This window comes from Choloepus didactylus, chromosome 7, assembly GCF_015220235.1.
Source record: "Choloepus didactylus isolate mChoDid1 chromosome 7, mChoDid1.pri, whole genome shotgun sequence".
Classification (NCBI taxonomy): Eukaryota; Metazoa; Chordata; class Mammalia; order Pilosa; family Megalonychidae; genus Choloepus; species Choloepus didactylus.
In genome coordinates, this window is record NC_051313.1 from 127861178 (window position 1) to 127875219 (window position 14042).

Sequence of the window (14042 nt, forward strand, 5' to 3'; positions counted from 1 at the left end):
GATCTGAAGGAAAAAAAAAACAGAATTTGGCTTAAAAAGTTTCTCCAATATTTTGATGAGAGCTGCAGGTTGTCTATCTCATGTTTAAAAAAAAATAAATCTCATTAATTCTCCAGACACTTCACTTGGGTCTGATAATTTGTCTGGCAAGGGTTAACAATCTGGTAAGAAGAGGAAGAAACATCAAGCAAGCTAACAGATCTGAAGGAAAAAAAACAGAGTTTGGCTTAAAAAGTTTCTCCAGTATTTTGATGAGAGCTGCAGGTTGTCTATCTCATGTTTAAAAAAAAATAAATCTCATTAATTCTCCAGACACTTCACTTGGGTCTGATAATTTGTCTGGCAAGGGTTAACAATCTGGTAATATTCTTTTGAATTTAAACTCACACTTCTCTATTTATTTTGAATTATTTGATATCACAACTACAGGAAGCCAAAGTTTAGTAGGGAAGCCTCTCTTCCCTACTAAATCCCAAAATAAATAGAAACTTCCCTACACCAGTCAGAAACAAAGTCTGATTACAGACCCTGCGCCCACTTGCTGCAGCACCATCTCTCTCACCTTTAACTTTTATAAAATAAGGTCCATAATGTCTACCCCCATCTTCTTGTCTAGCATATTATGAAGACAACCAAGTAAAGTAACAGCACTCAAAACACTTACTCGATTGACAAAGGATCAGTAATGTCAACTTTGAAGTACATTAAGAACAGATCATATTACTGTAAAATACATTGAAGCTATGTAAGTGAACTATCTTGAGCTCCCTGTGGGAAAATGAAAGTTATACGCATGATGCTTCTCACATTGCATTGCCTCTCCAACTAAAATGTAAGCTTATAGGCAAGGGATCATATCTTTACTTTCTATATTTACACAGTGCCCTGCAGAGAACTAACTGAAAGATTTTAAAAATCTTCTTGAGATGAATTTGAACTCTTCTAACTAATGTATTGTTCTGTGCTTCTTGAAGCAAAAAGGATCATCAATAATTCATAACTTTAAAAAGCTATGCATTAACTACCTAATTTCCAGAGACAAAATAAGCCACATACTAAGAAAGGACCTTATATATGTCTGGGACCACAAAAGACAAATTTGAGAAGCATGTGGATGTGGCACTATAAAGATCTTTAATAATCTTTAATAATCAGGAGAGACCAAAGATAACTATGAAATGGGTGCTGTCCAGATTTCACCGAGGGGGTTTAAATGAACTCAACACAATGGTCTTTAAATGGAGCAGTTTTCAATCACATCAAAAAGAAACATAAGGATTTAGTTCTTCAATTCAAGGAGGACATAAAAACTCATGTTTCAAAGATTCTTCTGAGCATGTTCTTGCTAAAGTTTAGCATACCCACATAAGTCACGTTCAGATTTTTTACACCTAAAGAGCTCCAGACCCAGAAAAGTTAAAAGATTCATTTAAGATGACACAGAATGATTCCACAGACTGCAAACTGAGAATCCTGAAAAGAAAAGGAAATCAAAGATTTTGACTACTGGTTCATATTTCAAGAACCAATGGCCTACAAGTATGAAAAATAAAGAAGATTGTAATCTGAAAGACTAAATTTTTCTTGGATCATCCCATCAAAAGACCTCTCATAAAAAGACTCAGGCTTTTTAGTTTAATCACTCTCCTTCACCATAAACCACGGTGTTTAGTTTTTCTAAAGCAACACAGTATAAGTGTTGACTACTATGAGTTTGAACACCCAAAATGACAAGAAATTCACTTCTCATCTGGGACATGGCCTTTATTTTGAATCCTAATCTGTCTTCCCACATCCTTCCTACAGGTCCCACATCTTCCCCTTGAGAATATCCTGAACATTCTTTCACATAATTTGAACATAGCTATCTTTTCTCCTCTAATTTCTTCTTCAGGCTAAACCTTCCCAGTAAAAGGAACGACCCTGACATGTTCTACCACGACACAGTTCTGAGATTCCTTATGTTCCATATCACTTCTCCCCTGAATGTTCTCTTCTCTTTAGAACGCTTGTGAAGTATTCCCCCTCAATACAATGGATTATAACAGAGGAGGAGTGGACTGGTAAACACAGAGCCAAACAAGATTATCACTTTCTTTACTGCAGAAATTTCCATTAAAGTAGTACAGGTCAAATTGGCTTCTTTGGCAACCACATCACACAACTAATTCATTGCTGGTGACTGATTAGTCTTTTTCAGATTTGTTCAGCTGTTGAACCCAAGTGTAGGACTTAGAATTGTTAGCAATAAATGCCATCTTTGGTTGCTCACAAGTTGTGACAACTAATCTTAGTTTCAGCAAATAGCTTATTCATATCTTCCTTTGCATTTGTTCATGAAAATTTTATCTTCCTACATATCTATTTCTTTATTCAATTCAAGAGAAATACACAGAACAAACACTTGGCAATGAAGGTGATACAGTCCTGAATAAGATACATTCTTCGACATCAAGCAACTTAAAAACCTGGAACTGGAAAGAAATAGTACAAGACATAAAGTGCCATATAAGATAAGATCCACAAGGACATGAACATTTTATTTTGTTCACTGCCTAATCCCCATTTCCTAAAATAGTGCCTGCCATATGATAGACCCTAAGTGAGCATTTATTCATTGAGTAAATGAATGATATAAAGTTCTAAAAGATTTTGGTCAAGGGAGGGAACATGTCTAGCTGAGGTAGAAGGTAGCTTTTTAGCTGGGCCCTGAAGGATTTCTACAGATGGAGAGAAGGGAAGGGAATTTTAGACAGAAGAATAAGCACAAGCAGCAGCACCTTCAGAGGTGTGTGGTTTCTATCTCCTGCTTAGGAACAGAGGCAACTTTTAGTGGGAGAACAGACTGGAAGGTTAGGTTGAGGAAATACAGCAAACAATTCAAGCATAGCTAAAGAATTTGGATATGGTGTACAAGACAGAGCATCCCCTGGAGGCTCGGGAAGTGATGGAGAACAGCTTCCTTTTAGAACTTTAATCAGGATAGTGTGCTAGAATGTGTCGACTTGGTTAAGTTGGGAGGTATGTTCCCTATAATCTCACTATGCATCCAGTTCTGGGTTAGAATTGGTAGAAAAGTACCTCGTAGGAGCTTTGAGAGGTATTAGTACAATAGCAGCCTTATCCTCTGAAGCTCGTTGCAGGCAGTGACAGCTGCAGAGGCGCCCAATGGGTTTCCAGCTTGTCCTTGCTGTTCCCTGCTCTATGTCCAGCTCTTCTTCCCACCAATGGTTTTGCTGACCAATAGTGGCCCCAGGCCCACCTGAAACCCCTCAGGAGCAGAGGCATAGAGGTTGAAGAGTTCACAGAGGAAATAGCTTCCCATTAATCTCTCCAATGAGCTCCCCCATCAGAGATACATCTTTGCGGCTGAAATCTGGCAGTTTAGATTTCTTTTATATAAGCTCCAACTTGGTCCCCTTCACCCATGTATTAGGAGGCCTGGTTGGTGAATCCTTCCCTGATTCTCCAACTCACCTTTCTTAACTTCACTTCTTCAGTTCCTCCCACAATTGTGAGGGTCTAAACATTCCTTACTCTTAATACTATAGCTCAGCTTCTCTGACTGATACAAAAGGTATCAGCTGTGTAAAGCAGGAGACACAGGAAATGAATAAAGTGCTCTTGTAGTTCTTTTTAACAGAAGTAGGAAGGAGTTCATGAAAACCTTGGCAAGAGGGCTGACAGTAAAATGGGAAAAAAAAGAATGGCTACAAATGACACTTTGATGGTAAATGGACAGAACACAGTGACCTCTGGACAAGGAAAGCATATGAGGAGAGCAAGATGACTCTAAGGTTCTATTCCCTGTGAACGATGAGGGCACTGAGAGAAATGGCAAAGTCAGGAGTTCAATGGGATGACTTTGGTCTTGGTCAGTGACCCTGATGTACCAGAGGGCCATCTGGTGGAGAAGCTGAATAAGCAGTTGAAAAGCTAGTATCCTGGAAAGAGAGAGGGACTGAAGGGATAAACGCCAGGCGTCATCCACAACAGATGAGCTCGTTAAAACTGCAGAAGTAGATTAGACACCTAAAAGGAAAGAGCACTAAGTGCAAAACATTGAAAAGTCACTGCACTGGGGAGATGAGAATGGAAAGAGCTGCAAAGAAAGGGGACAGAAAAGAGACAAGAAAAGCAGAAAAATAGTTAGCATGACACTGACAAATGAAGCAAGCTGTGAATTTTAAGAAAGATGGTGTACTAGTTTGTATATATTACATCCCTCAGAAAAAGCCATGTTCTTTGATGCCATCTTGCAGGGGCAGATGTATTAGTGTTGACTAAGTTGGAACCTTTGGATTAGGTTGTTTCCATGGAGATGTGACCCACCCAACTGTAGGTCATAACTCTGATTAGATAATTTCCATGGAGGTGTGGCCCCATCCCTTCAGTGTGGGCCTCGATTAGTTCACTGGAGCCCTATAAAAGCTCAGACAGAAGGAGCTCACTGCAAGCTGCAGCTGAGAGGCACGTTTTGAAGATGGCCATTGGAAGCTGAAACTGACATTTTGGAGAACGCCATTTTGAAACACAACTTGGAAGAAGTTGACGCCAGCCACATGCCTTCCCAGCTAACAGGTTTTCTGGATGCCAATAGTCTCCAGTAAGGGTACCCAATTGTTGATGCCTTACCTTGGACACTTTATGGCTTTAAGACTGTAACTGCGTAACCAAATAAACCCCCTTTATAAAAGCCAACCCATTTTGGTATTTTGCAAAATGGCACCATTAGCAAACTGGAACAGATAGCCTGGTCAATAATGACAATGGTACTCATGATAAAAATGAAAGCAGCAACAAACATATATGGCAAGGAGCTATGTACTTTGCCTGCATCATTTCATCTGATTTATTCCTCACAGCACACTCTGCAACAGGAGCTATCATCATCCCCATTTTACAGATGAAGAAACTGAGGCTTTAATACATTAATAACTGATTAGGTCAGTTCCCACAGATAACAAATGGCAAAGCCTGCATTTAAACTTTTTTAACGGACTCAACAGCCTAAGTTCCTAACCACTGTGTGATACTCCCTCCTTTCATCAAAAGATGACAAACGGAAAAGGCCCCTGGATTTGGGGATGAGGAAATTTTTGAGAGAGCCATTTCAGTAGACGGATGGGACAGAGGCCACATTTCAAAAGGTTACAAATTGAGTGGACAGCAAAGAAGTCATGGCAGCAAGTACAAAAAGTCTGCATGTGAACAAAAACAATGCAAGGAGCTATAAACAGTAAACTGCATTTTTTTTTATGGTAAGTAGATTTAAGAGCAGAAGTAGGTCAATTGCAGGTCTGCCACCTGCTTTTGTAAATAAAGTTTTATTGGAACAGCCACATTCACTCATTTAGTCTTGTCTATGGCTGCTTTCACACAACAGCAGAGTCAGGTAGTTGGAAAGAGATCAGATGGACCTCAAAGCCTCAAGTATTCACTATCCGGCTTTTTACAGAAAAAGTTTTTGACCCCTGCTTAAGAGGGCTATGAGCAGGAAAAGAAGAGACCAAGAGCAAAGGAGGAATGTTGACTCTTATAAAGATTTCTCCTGTACAAAGGCTGTCAAGAGACTAACATGAAAGATATCAACATTCCATGGAACATATCTGAAGTCCTTTGTGGCACCTGGGTGTGATGCCTGGCTATGGGGCTCAGAGCAGCAGAAGCAATAGTCACACAGGGTCTGTTCTATCTTTTCCTGAGTTCTGGAAACGTCAAGGTAAATACCCCCTAAAGCAATGGAAAATATTAAAGTTTGGAAACTGCTTGTCATAATGTCCTAAGAAACCTCCAAAGTAAAAAGACAGCAATATACCCCCTCTCATGATCCAAATAATTTAGAATGATGCCACTTACACAGAATTAAATATCCGCATGGTTCTCCTGTGCACAAATTTTTCTTCATTGAGCAGATGAAACTTATTTATAAGAATAACCATTAAAGGTTGCTGCAGTAATTTTTTTGGAAGGGCAAAATCCCTTCTGAATGAGGAAAAAGTTTCAAAGATTGAATTACAAAAATGAACCTGCATAGTAGCTCATAAAGAAACCCAAGGCAAGGGTTCAACGTAAGATTTCAGCACTCTCGTTGCATTGAATGTTAAAACGTGAAAACCAGGAAATAACAGTTAACCATAAAGTACTTGGCTAATATTAATCTCACACAGGGAAAAAAGAAACAGATTTTTAAGGTCAAAAGAATGTTTTCTTTCTCAATACTCCCTGCTACTTCACTGATACTCATACTATTTTTTTTTCCTTAACACAAATTCTTATATAAATACACATTTACTGTAAAACAGTCAACCACTACTGAGGAGTATTAGAAAATAAAACTCAATCTCTCCCACTTGAGATAACCATCATTAATATTTTGGTGAACACTTTTTCACAAATATCTATGCATAGCCATGAATAATTGAAATATTAGCACACTGCTTTTATTATGGACACCTTATTTTATTCTTTTTTAAGAAAAAAATAAAATTAATGACATCTACACAAAGAAAATAGTTCAATCCATACAAACTTGTCTATAATAACCAAAATTTCACTACCAGTCAGTTCCTCTCAATCTGCAGATACAAACACTTCAAGTATTCTGCTTCCTTAATTTTTCTGATGGCTTTCACTTTAAATTTAAAATAACTGTGTAATTCACATTTAAAATAAAATACATTTATCTTTATATTTTAGAGTACAACAGTTAATTACGTGAAATAAAAACTAAAAATTTAGCTAGCATGCTTATACTACCACTCAACTTTCTCCCTCTTCAACTCGTAATTTTAGTGAGTTTCATTAATTTTACCTTATCAAGATTTTCCACATTTACATTCTTTTATTTAACAATAACTAAGTCCCCGTTTGTTTTAGTTGATATTAAATTTTTTAACCCACTAAAACGGAGTCACAAAATCATGATAATATTACTCATAGAGAATAACATATAATTCTATGTCTTTTAACCCCTGCCACTCAAAATAAATGGTCCCCAAGTAGCAATTTTCAAAAAACTGTCTTTCAACTTTTCTATGATTTCTTTTCCGCTACAGTTTCTTATTTATTCCTTCCCATTGTGTGCTTTATTGTTTTTCTTTGTAATGCTGAAAAATATCCTTAAGTAACTTTTTCTTCTGGGGAATACCAGGGTAAAATAGCTGAGTCCATGTCTGAAAACATTTCTATTCTGTTCTCATATCTGATTGATAGAATACCTGGAACAGAATTTTTGGCTCAAAATTAATCCTTCTCTGAACTTCAGTGGTATTGCCTCTTTTCCCTTCCACTAATTGGGATCAGTGCTAAGGGTTGGGTCTTGCTTCCTTTTAAGATAGCCCATTTATTCCCTCTAGAACTCTTTAAATTTTTGTTCTTTATCCTAGGTGTTCTGAAATTTCACCAGGATGACTCTAGGTATGGGTCTTTTCCTCACACATTCTGATTAATTTCAGTGTGCCACGTTAAGCCCAAGGCTCATGTGAAATGGTTTTCTATTATTTTCTACCCTAAGAAAATACTCTCTCTTTTTTTAAAGTTTTAAGCTCCTGTTAGATGGATGTTGGTTATTTTGAGCCTATTTGCCATTTCAACTTACTTTGCTCTCATATTTTTCATCTCATATTTTTTATCTCCATGTTTCCTTGACTTTTTCTTGCACAGAAATAGCTTAGTTTTGTCCTATCATTTTACTTAACTCTATATTACAGTAATCATATTTTTAATTTCTTGGTATTATTTCTTATTCTCTGATTACTCCTTTCCATAGCAACCTATTCTTACTTTATAGATTCAATATTCTCTCAAATCCCATTGAACACACTAGTAACAATTTTTCAAATGTCATCTGCTATACTCTGAATTATGTGGGCTCAGTTCTTAGGTTCATTCTGCTCTTTCTTTGACATGCTATTGGTTTTTCTCAAATATCTTATAAGCCTTTGTTTTGGTTTTTATTTTTGGAGGGAAAAATTCAATATATATTTTTAAAAACCACTTTAATTACTTTTCCCCCCTCTCTCAAGTTAGCTAGAAAGGATAGGAATGAAGTAAAACAGTAAAGTATCTCAGTTTGTCTTTAGCACTCGAATGCCAAATAATATTCAACAAACTCTCAACTCTTCAGAATAATCTAGAAATTTGTTTCCTACTCATGGGGTTGTGAGGGAATAGAGAGAAAGGAACAGACTGTCCCTAGAGTAGCTAATCTGATTGCCCTCAAATTTTATTATCTATAATCATGGTTGCTAATATTTGTACATAAATCTAAAATACACTTTACTGGCAATCTTAGAAGGTACAAAATCATCAGCAATTCAAAGCACAGATTTGTCATTACAAATAGCCTATATTTCCCTCCCTTTATCTCTACTCCTACCCCCAAAATCTACTTACACACTTGTTGTCATTTTTCAGAAACCATTCCATGTTGTTGGGAATGATTCAAACAATGTAAGTCCTTTGCCATTAGATGGGTCAGCTAAGAGCAAGTGGAAGCACAGGTGGCCCTGGGAGGAGACTGGCTCTGTTACCTGCTGGGTGGTGCTGGTGACAATTCCCTGTTGCAAGCGGTAGGCCTGCTCTTGGAGATATTTCCTAGTCTCATGATTCCGGAGCAGATAGTTTTCTATCTGGAAATTAAGCACATGCATGTGTAAAGAACACATTTTGACTCAGCAGAGAAAAAAGTTATAAGTGAAACAGCCCGTTGGGGGAACTTAAAAGCAAAGCCACTAACACACATATTCTGCCCAGGTCTCGACCCCACAAAACATACAGGAGGAGGGATCAAGGCAAGACCATATTTTATTATTTGTGTTTTTAGTTAGAAATTTAACTTGCAGATAACTGGAAAAATTACTATGTGACTAGGTAGTTGGCAAAGATGAGCAAAAGTTTAATTGCCTGCAGGGTTAGAGACCCCATTTAGGGTCTTTTCAGCACTCCTGCAGACAATCTCAAGTCTTCTCTCTCATAAACTGTTTAACTGCTAAACAGTTTTGAAGTTAAATAAATTTCCCCAAGGAGTACATATGTTATTCCCTGACCCTCTTAGACTTATTCCAGCACTTGGAAAATTCTTTATTTTAAGGGGGGGAAAATTTCTACAAAATTTGAAAGATAGATTGGTATACTCAAAGACATATACTATTTTGATAATCTAACAGATTCTCGTATTTTCTCAAAACAGGGCTGATTTTAGTAAACGTATAGCAAGAAAATGGATTTCTACAAGAAAGGGGAAGTCCTGCAGTTGTTCGGTATCTGTACTTTTAAACATAAACAATCTCCTTTGAAAAATTCAGGTGGACAAATGGTAATAACTGGATTGAATTAAAGCATTTAACTGGAAATAATGTGTATTAAATATATATTGAACAAAAAAATGTAGGGTTAATTATTGGGAATACTGGATTTAAATAATGATTTGAGATGGCTAAGCTGTACCATCTAAGTTTTTTGTTGTTTATTTTTAAAAATACATCTTAACCATTTGGCTTTTAATTGTCACTACCATTCCCCAGTTAACAACTTCTAATAATGGTGAAGCACTCAGCATTATTACATTTTTATTTTAATTTTCCATATGCTAAAATGACTACTACTTAATAGCAATTAGGAACAATTAAAAGTCAGACTATAATTACCATTTCCCTGGAAACTATTAAGCAGAACAAAATGTACCTTTCTACTAAATGTAAATGAAGAAATTATAAAAATGAAAAGATCCTTGAAATGAAACATCATTAAAGTGACATATTAAATGCCATGGCTTTAAATTATATTAACTTGCTTTTGCTGCTTCCCGAGAAGTCATCTCTTTTCAAGGTGACATTGCCAACAATGTAAAATGTTTCTTCTAGAAAGCGCCTTGCCCTAAAATATGACAGGCACGTACTGCCACCAAGTTTCGGGAATTTTGTTTTGTTATTTGACTTCAAGAGCCAAATAACATTCAGCCTCATAGAGCACCGGCCATGGCCTAATTCTGGGAGCAGCCTGTTTATTCTGGAGGCTCCGCTCAGGCCCAGGCAGGGTAGCCAAGGCTGGCTCAGGCACTGATGGACTTCCCCAAGTGTCCCAAGCTTCACAGTCTAAGCCTGGAAGGAAATTTTTAGAAAAATAACATTCAAAGCTTGTTTCTGAAAACCAGCTCAATGGGCAGAAAGAATAACATTTTCCAAGTATCTTTAATATTAGTCAAATACACATCACCACTGAAATTATTCATATCATGGTTTAGCAGGTAAGCTTCCCTTCCAGGCACCGTTTCAGACCAAGGGCAGTGAATTCCCTTTGGGGCTAAGGACTGAGGCCCAGATGAAGTCAAATAGAAAGAGAAGGGCCAAACGATGATTATCACGTTTCCTGGTCAGCAAATGGCAAACCTGGAGATACAGTCTAGAGCCAGTCTCACTGTCGGAAATAGCAGCAGCACAAGAAGCAAAAATCCTGGCACTTTAAAAGGAATCATATATTTAAAAAAGAAAAAAAAAAAAAAATTATAAAGATTGAATATAGAATCAAAATAATTTTTCTTTAGTAAAATTAAAGAACCATATTTATTCCAGAAGCTAGAATTCTGTTAAAATGAAAATTTGAATGTATGAGTGTGATAAGTGTCATTAAAAAAAAAAACCAATAAACATGAACATTAAAGTCACTAATTTTTCATTTAAAAAACCATACATTTTCCAATTAACATATTTGTATCCTCCTCTGCTCTTGGTCCCCATTTTCTCTATGTTTAGTATTCTGCTCTGTAGTAATATCTTGATATAGCTGATCTAATTTCATGTTTGTAACTGTTGTTCTTTTCATTATTTTTTAAATCTTCCCCTTTTTCTGCCTTCTCTGGTTTTGAGCATTTTGCATGATTCCATTTTCTCTCCTCTCTTAGCAGATGAATTGTACATCTTTTCAAAGTTTTTTAGTGACTGCCCTAGAATTTACAATATACATTTATAACTAATTTAAGTCCACTTTCAAATAACACCATATTGTTTCAAGGGGAATACAGATACCTTATAACAAAATGATCTCAATTCTTTCCTCCTGTCCCTTGTAACACTGTTATCCACTCAATTCACTGATTTAAATGCTCTAAACACCCAATACATTATTATTATTAAGCAAACAGTTGTCTGTTAGGTCAATTAGGGACAGGAAATATATTTGATTTGACCTTCATTTATTCTTTTCTTTATATAGATCTCAGTTTCTGACCTATATAATTTTCCAAATTCTTCTTGAAGTTTTTTCCAACTTTTTCTCCTGGTGACAAATTCCCTCAGTTTTTGTTTGTCTGAGCCAAGAAAGTCTTTATTTCTCCTTCACTTTTAAAGGATAATTTCACTGGATACAGAATTACAGGCTGGTGATAAGTGTTTTTCTTTCAACACTTTAAATATTTCACTGTACCTCTTGCTTGCATGGTTTCTGATGAGAAGTCTGATATAATTATTCTTCTTTCTCTATAGGTGAGGTGTGCCCCCCACCCTCCACTGCTGCTCCCCTGGACTTCTTTGAAGATTTTTCTTTCTCTTTGGTCTTCTGCAGTTTGCATTTGATATGCCTAAGCTGTTTTGTTTTGTTTTTTTTTCTTTCGGTATTTATCCTTGGTGGTCTCTATGCTGGCTGGATCTGTGGTTTGGTGTCTGTTATTAATTTAGTAAAATTTTCAACTATTATAACTTCAGATATTTTTTCTGCTCCTTTCTGTCTTCTGGTATTCCCAACACATGTATGTTACATCTTTTGTAATTGTTCCACAGTTCTTCGATGTTCTGTTTTTTTTTTTTTTCCCCATTCTTTTTTGTCTTTGCATTTCAGTTTCAGAAGTTTCTATTGACTGATTTTCAGGCTTACTGATTCTTTCCTCAGCTATATCCAGTCTATTGCTGAGCCCATCAAAAGCATTCTTCATCTCTGTTATAGTATTTTTATTTCTAACATTTCCTTTCAATTCTTTCTTAAAGTTTCCAGCTCTCTGTTTAAATTCCCCATCTCTTTTGGCACATTGCCTACTTTTTCCACTAAAGTTCTTCACATATTAGTCACAGTTATTTTAAATTTCCTATCTTATGGTCCCAAAATCTGTTTCATATCTGAGTCTGATTCTGATACTTGCTCTGTCTTTCAGAATATTTTTTCTTTCTTTTTAGCATGCCTTTTAATTTTTTGTTAAAAGCTGGACATGGTCTATCTAGTAACAAGAACTAAGTAAGGGGATCAGGCTTTTAATGTGAGGTCTTAGATATTTTGGCTGGGAGATAGGCTGTAAAGTTTTCTGTAGCAATAGGTGCAGGAGCCTTCAGCTCTCTGTACTTCCCTTGTGGTGGTTGTTTCCTCCTGTTTTCTTTGGGTTCCCCCTAAGAACTCAGTAAATAGAGTGTGTGTCTAGTAGCTCCATCTGCTGTAATCCACTGGTTTTATCCTGGAGTCCTGTTGATATGGCAAGGTGTGGGGAGTGGAAGTGTTATATAATCCTAAAACTAAATCTTAGGTTTTCCATGGGTCAGAGTCATGAGGCTGTGACCATCAGAAGAGTTTGTCTCCCCGCCCCCTCCCCATATGATACAAGAAGGCTAGAGGGGGCTGAAGTGTCTAACTGCAGGTCAGGTAAGGCTCTGATAAAGTAGTTTCCCGTCTCTGTTAATGGAGAATGCTCTGGGCCTGGGTGTTTTTCAAAATGGTTACTTTTCTCCACTCCCTGCTGGAAGCATGTGAGGATATTTCTCCAGTCTTTACCATCAGAACCTGGTGAGGGTTCTTGGAGGTAAAATCCATGAAAATGCAGGGGTGCTCCTGAGACTGGGCCCCGGGAGTTTTTAATTCTCAAGCTAGTCCACACTAACTTCCAGCAATTCAGCAATGACCATTTAAGTGTTAATACCAGTTACTGGCTTCAGTGGCTTTTACTCCTTGCAAGCTGATCTTGGCTTTGCGTCTGTTTATCTTCCTCTCTCTCCAGTTTTGGGGGTGTGGTTTGTCCTGTCACCTCAATTATCTGATAAATCTTAGAAAAGTCATTGATTTTCAACTTGCTCAGCTTTTTTCTTGCTGTGAGGATGGAGAGAAAACTTCCAAGCTCTTTACCTGCTGTTTCTGAATCTTGAAGTCTGGTTTCTCTAAAATATGTCTTTTGTTGTAAGCTGACAAACATCCTTTTGGAAAGTATAAAGGTATCTAACATTTGTATGCTGCTTTATAGTTTACAAACTGCTTTTCACATATACTACCTCCTTTCATCCTCACAGTCACTTTAGGCAAATGCCTAAAGTGACCTTTAGTGCTCTTCAGTTTCTATATCTGTAAAATATGACAGAACCTATTTCATGGTTTTGTTTTAAACATTTAATGTGTTAATTTATGAAAAGCATTTAAAGTGGTGCCAGCTATCAAGCAAGAACTCTATGCTAAGGGTTAGCTTAACCATAGTTATGGTATAGTTTTATTTTTCCAACTTTATACAGGAAGGAAATGAAGTACAGAAAAAATAACTTATTGAATACTGCAAAGCTGGAAGAGTTGGATTTGAAGCCAGAGAACATCTGAATCCAAATTGTGGGTGATTTCTTTCACACACCACAGCTGCTCCCAAAATCTTCTTCTCTTTTATTCAACAAATGTCTAAGGGGTTCCCAAGCATGCATGCCAGGTATAATGCTAGCTGCTGGTAATAAAAAGGATTAAAAATACAAGCAAGTTTCAAAGAGACAAATAGTAGATTATAGGTTACCAGGGGCCAGGGACATGGGATAGGAAGAGACAGTTATTGGTTAATGGGTGTAGAATTTGTTTGGGGTGATGAAAAAGGTGGGGTAATGGATATTGGTGATGGTAGTGCAATATTGTGAATTTAATTGATACTACTAAATTGTACACTTAAAAATGGCTAAAATGGGAAATTTTAAGTTGTATATTTGTTACTACAATAAAAATTAAAAAAAAAAAAAAATACATAGGCTCTGCCTTCAAGGAACCCACTGTTCACTGGGAGAAAAAGACATGGAGACAGGTAACCTAAAACAAAGTCA

At 36.8% G+C, this 14042-nt stretch overlaps 1 protein-coding gene across 12 annotated transcripts in view; it reads right to left on the reverse strand.

Moving 5' to 3' along the window:
• CARMIL1 (capping protein regulator and myosin 1 linker 1) overlaps positions 1 to 14042 on the reverse strand; it is a 292788-nt gene that overhangs the window by 74796 nt on the left and 203950 nt on the right. For all 12 annotated transcript variants that reach the window (XM_037842684.1, XM_037842686.1, XM_037842691.1 and 9 more), the window contains one exon: positions 8535 to 8633. In XM_037842684.1, the coding sequence (XP_037698612.1) occupies positions 8535 to 8633 (99 nt within the window). The remainder of the gene's footprint in view (positions 1 to 8534; positions 8634 to 14042) is intronic.